The sequence below is a fragment of the Ipomoea triloba genome, chromosome 13 (genome assembly GCF_003576645.1).
Source record: "Ipomoea triloba cultivar NCNSP0323 chromosome 13, ASM357664v1".
In the NCBI taxonomy this organism is placed as follows: Eukaryota; Viridiplantae; Streptophyta; class Magnoliopsida; order Solanales; family Convolvulaceae; genus Ipomoea; species Ipomoea triloba.
In genome coordinates, this window is record NC_044928.1 from 10,919,046 (window position 1) to 10,924,538 (window position 5,493).

At 40.9% G+C, this 5,493-nt stretch overlaps 1 protein-coding gene across 1 annotated transcript; it reads left to right on the forward strand.

The window, feature by feature from the left end:
- Nucleotides 1-1,952: 1,952 nt before the first annotated feature.
- On the forward strand, nucleotides 1,953-4,798 carry LOC116001192. The gene is made up of 4 exons (XM_031241081.1): nucleotides 1,953-2,120; nucleotides 2,325-3,691; nucleotides 3,842-4,224; nucleotides 4,746-4,798. The coding sequence occupies exons 1-4, from the start codon at nucleotides 1,953-1,955 to the stop codon at nucleotides 4,796-4,798; spliced, it is 1,971 nt and encodes a 656-aa protein (XP_031096941.1).
- Nucleotides 4,799-5,493: the final 695 nt, after the last annotated feature.

Genomic DNA, 5,493 nt, shown 5'->3' on the forward strand with positions numbered 1-5,493 from the left:
TATATATATATATATATATATATATATATATATATATATATATATATATATATATATATATATATACTATACTATACTATACTACACGTATATACATACTATATATATAGGTACATAATAGTTATAAATATATATGTATATTACACGTACATGCATGCTTTATATGTGTACATATATATATAGTTTAATTACACACTCACACTACACGTAAATATATATATACCCACACAGTTTCATATATATATATATATATATATAAACATAAAACACACACACACACATATATATATATATATATATATATACTATACTACATTACACGCACATACATCACATACATTTTATAATATACCTAGTGTACTTAAATTAAATATTTGGGCACATTGACAACCACCTCATACCAACACAACATTTTGTACATATGCATCATGAAAATACCATTATATGTATTTATACATGCATCATGTACACAAAAGTTCCACCTAGCACTCATAATATTTCAACCAAGCTATCAATTATCCAGTTTCAAACAACCTCAACCAATTAAAGGGATTCCTTACCTCAACCGGGTTTCTAATTCCGTAGAAAATCCTTGTAGATGATTTTCCCCAATTCACCTTAAAACCCTAGAATTCCATCAACCACATAACACATGATTTTAAGAAATCTTAACTTAGATTCATGTTCTAGGATGAAAAATAAAGCTATCTACCGAATAAAATTGAAGTTTTACCGAATAACTTAAGAGTTGTGAAGAAATTGCTAGCTATGGAGTCTTGAAGCTTGATGAAGATGATGAAAATCCCACCCTCTCTCTCTCTCTCTTTCTTTTTTTCGGAAATCACAAGGAAAAATGGGAAAATTTGCCTTATAAACCCACTCCACTCTTAGTTGACTAGTCTCACCCTTATGTGATAGGATCTAAAATAAAATGGAATAAAATAATCTAAAATATCTTAGCTTAGACTGATTGGGATTAAATCAGATGAATTCTCGGTAGAAACTAATTCAATTCAAATAATTCTCGAACCCAAAAATTTATTCCAGCCTAAAACTCAAAATTGGGCTAGGTTCGGTATATCGCGAAATTTCGCGATGTACGATCACAAATAAATTTTAGCTGCTATTGGCTAATCTAATTAAATAGGAAATTCAAGAATAATAGTATGGTGCCTAAAAATCCATTTCCTAGGACAAACGGGTCCGAATACTAGTTCCTAAAATTTTTACGGTTCGTGACCGGGACGTACGATCGCAGCTTATTACTAACTGTCCTTACTTATAATAATTCTTTTGAGGCATCGGGAGATCATATCATGAATGTTATAGCCTAAAGAAATATTTTTCGAACCTTAATTTTACTGAAATAGGTGAGGGGTTACAGGTCGAATAGGGTTTAGTCTAGGTGTGGCGGTAACTACTCCGGATGTACGGCATAGCCGGGCCGGGGTGGTACAAGTTGGTATCAGAGCGATTGAATCTTTGGAGGTTAGATTGGAGTTTAAGCTGTGAAACCCTTGAACCCTAGTTTCAAGTCAGTCAGTTTCAAGTTAATTAAGTTTCGAGTCAGCTTAGGTTCGTTAAGACCAACCTAAGTCGTTATTACAGCCTAATGAGTATAAGTTTCGGAGCAGAGCTGGAACGGAGACCAGGCAGCGTAAAAAGGGGGTATTCCACTTCTACTTTACCGAATCTCTTGATTCTGGTTGCTAAATACTCTAATTGACACTTGTGCATTCTTATATGTGTTAATCATTTCGTATGATTGCTGTGAGTGAACTTGAGATGCTGCTATACTAACTGTTTAGTTAACTAACTTCTTAGTAACTTTTATACTTCGGAAGCTAACTCGGAACGATCGTTTAGTGAAAATGCCTCCAAGGCGAAATGTACCTGCGGGACATGACGACGCCACCACTGCAATGGATCGTATGGCATTGGCAATGGAATAGATGGCTGAGTTTATGATGGCTCAGCAGGCCCAGAATCAAAATCAGGGACACCCTCGGGTCGACTTTGCTAAAGCTATAGCAAGTAGACACCCATCGAGTTATGCGGGGGAAGATGATCCAGTGGTTTTGGAAGAATGGATACGGACATTTGATAAACTGCTTGACGCAGTAAATTGTCCGGCGAATCAACGAGTATCTTCTGCGGTTTATTACTTGACGAAAGCCGTAGATAACTGGTGGGCAACGGCTGGACCCGAACTCCTGCAAAACCCAGACTTTGGCTAGGAGGAATTCAAGGAGGAATTGAGGGGACAATTTTACACGGAACGAATTAAGGGAATTAAGTGCGAAGAATTCTTGCGACTGAAGCAGAAAGGAGAAACTGTTCAGGTCTACTATGACCAGTATGTGGAGCTAATGAGGTTTGCTCAAGACATTGTGCCGGACGAGGCAAGCAAAGCAAGAAGATTTGTGCGAGGACTGGATTGGGACGTGAGAAGGGCAATCGCACCATTCATGTGCTCCACTCTCAAGGAGGCATATAATCGGGCATCGGATCAGTACCAAGTGTACCTAGATCAACAGGAAGTTTATGGTAGGAACAAGAGAAAAATTGATGATAAACATAAGAGATTCAAGGTGGATGATCGGAAGTCTAACCAAGGGAAATTTCAACCAAAGCAAGGAGAGAAGAGGGGAGGAACAGACCAAGGGAAGCAGTCTGCTTGCAGCAGATGTGGAAAGAGCCATCCTGGAGAAAATTGCCAAGGGGTAAGAATAAGGTGCTACAAGTGTGGCCTCTTAGGACACAAATTCTATGAGTGCCAAACCAGGGTAGAAAACCTCCAGAACTCCTCGCAGAATAACAGGCACGGAGGAGGATTAAGTGGGAGCAACGGCCGGAAACCTGCGGAATCCGGAAACAAGGGGGTTAATTCTCCGCAAGTGAACCGGGGGAGGCCAACGAACGCTGCCACAGGTCCGAACGACAAAGGGAAGTCGCCGATGGGAGAAAGCAGCACAGGGAACCAAGGCCGAATCTACGTCGTTAATAGCACTCAAGCTCAGGCTGGCGACGTCGTAACTGATACATTTCTTATAAACTCAGTGCTTGGTTCGGTATTATTTGATACGGGAGCTACCAATTCCTTTATATCATCTACGTTTGCGGATAGATTGAAGTTATGGCCTACTAGTAAGTTAGACTTAAATGTGAGAACTGCCTCGGGGATAGTGGTAGCCTGTAAAGATGGATATGACAACATTTCGATAGAAATTGCGGGATTCAATTGTCCCGGAAATCTTATTCGTTTTGAGTTAGAGGGCATCGATGTGGTACTCGGAATGGATTGGTTGGATATGTATAAGGCTCAAATTGTTTGTGATGAGCGAAAGGTTGTCCTACGAGGATCGAATGGGAAGAGAATATCCTACCGAGGGATTGAGAGGCAACCCGAGCCCAAGTTGATGACAATGCAGAAGTTGAGGAAGTACGCTCACCAGGGGTGTGAAGTGTACCTCTATTTGGTGCAAGACGCTGAGATGGAAGAACCTGAGATCAATCAAATCCCAGTAGTGCGTGAATTTCCCGACGTGTTTCTAGAGGATCTCACGGAAATGCTGCCGGAAAGGGAAGTGGAATTCACTATTGATCTCGCACCAGGAACCGCACCAATCTCAAAAGCGCCTTATCGTATGGCACCGAAAGAGATGGAAGAATTGAAGACTCAATTGGCGGAGTTATTGGAGAAGGGATTCATCAGACCAAGTGTGTCACCTTGGGGCGCACCGGTACTGTTTGTAAAGAAAAAGGATGGGAGTCTGAGACTGTGTATCGATTATAGAGAACTCAATCGGGTCACAGTGAAGAACAGGTACCCATTGCCCAGGATCGACGATCTGTTCGATCAATTGAAGGGAGCTGGAGTATTTTCAAAGATTGATTTACGGTCAGGGTATCACCAAGTGCGAGTCGTGGAGCAGGATATTCCCAAAACAGCATTCCGGACTAGATATGGGCACTACAAATTTGCCGTCATGCCGTTCGGAGTGACAAATGCACCAAGGACTTTCATGGACTTGATGAACAGGATTTTCCTTCCATATCTAGATAAGTTCATCGTTGTCTTTATAGACGATATCTTGGTTTACTCAAAGACACTAGAGGAGCACGAAGAACATCTTAGGACAGTATTGCAAATGCTGAGGGAAAAGAAACTTTCTGCGAAACTGTCTAAGTGCGAATTTTGGAGGGAGGAAGTAGCATTTCTTGGTCACATAATCACCAAGGAAGGAATAGCAGTGGACCCAACTAAGATAAAAGCTGTAATGGAATGGGAAGCACCCAAATCGGTCACGGAGGTCCGAAGCTTCTTAGGATTGGCGGGCTATTACCGAAGATTTGTCCAGGATTTCTCGAAGATAGCAAGACCATTGACAAATCTGCTCAAAAAGACTACTAGGTACCGTTGGAGTGAAGAGTGTGAGCATGCTTTCCAGGAACTCAAAAAGAAGTTAACAACTGCCCCAGTATTAACCTTACCTGTTGGAACGGAAGGCTATGAACTATACACAGATGCGTCTCTCAAAGGACTGGGATGTGTCTTGATGCAACATGGAAGGGTAATAGCTTATGCATCTCGTCAACTGAAACCACATGAAGCTAACTACCCAACCCATGATCTAGAACTAGCAACTGTGGTGTTTGCTCTCAAAATCTGGCGACACTACCTCTATGGAGTTACTTGTAAGATCTTTACGGATTATAAGAGTTTAAAGTACATCTTCACTCAGAGAGATCTCAATTTGAGGCAAAGAAGATGGCTGGAGTTGATCAAGGATTATGATTTGGAAATCCAATACCAGGAAGGCAAAGCAAACAAGGTAGCAGATGCATTGAGTCGGAAGTCAAATCACGCTCTTTGGGTATTGCCCGAGCAATTATGCAAGGACTTTCAAAGGCTCAATTTGAAAATAAGAATGGATAGTCAAGTGGAACAAGAGATGAAATTATATCACCTGTCGGTCACCCCAAACCTATTTGAAGAAATCAAACAAGCACAAGGAGAAGACGATGGGGTGAATAAACTCAAGGAGAAAATGGTGGATGGAAAATGTGGTTCATTTGAGTTGCACCCAGATGGGAGTATTAGATTTCAAGGCAGATGGGTTATACCTGCAGGTTGTAAGAAGATAATGGATCAGCTAATGAAAGAAGGTCACTATACCCCATATTCAGTTCACCCTGGAGGAGACAAAATTTACAAAGATCTGAAACAAAACTTTTGGTGGTCAGGCATGAAAAAGGACGTACCTGAATTCGTGGCCAAGTGCTTAAACTGCCAGAAGGTTAAAGCAGAAAGGAGTAAACCAAAGGGTTTACTACAACCGTTAGAGATTCCTTAGTGGAAGTGGGACTCTATTTCTATGGATTTTGTGGGGGGATTGACACTAACAAGGTCAGGGAAAGATAAGATATGGGTAATAGTGGACAGGCTTACCAAGACAGCAAGGTTCATTGCCATGAAGGAAACTTGGACTA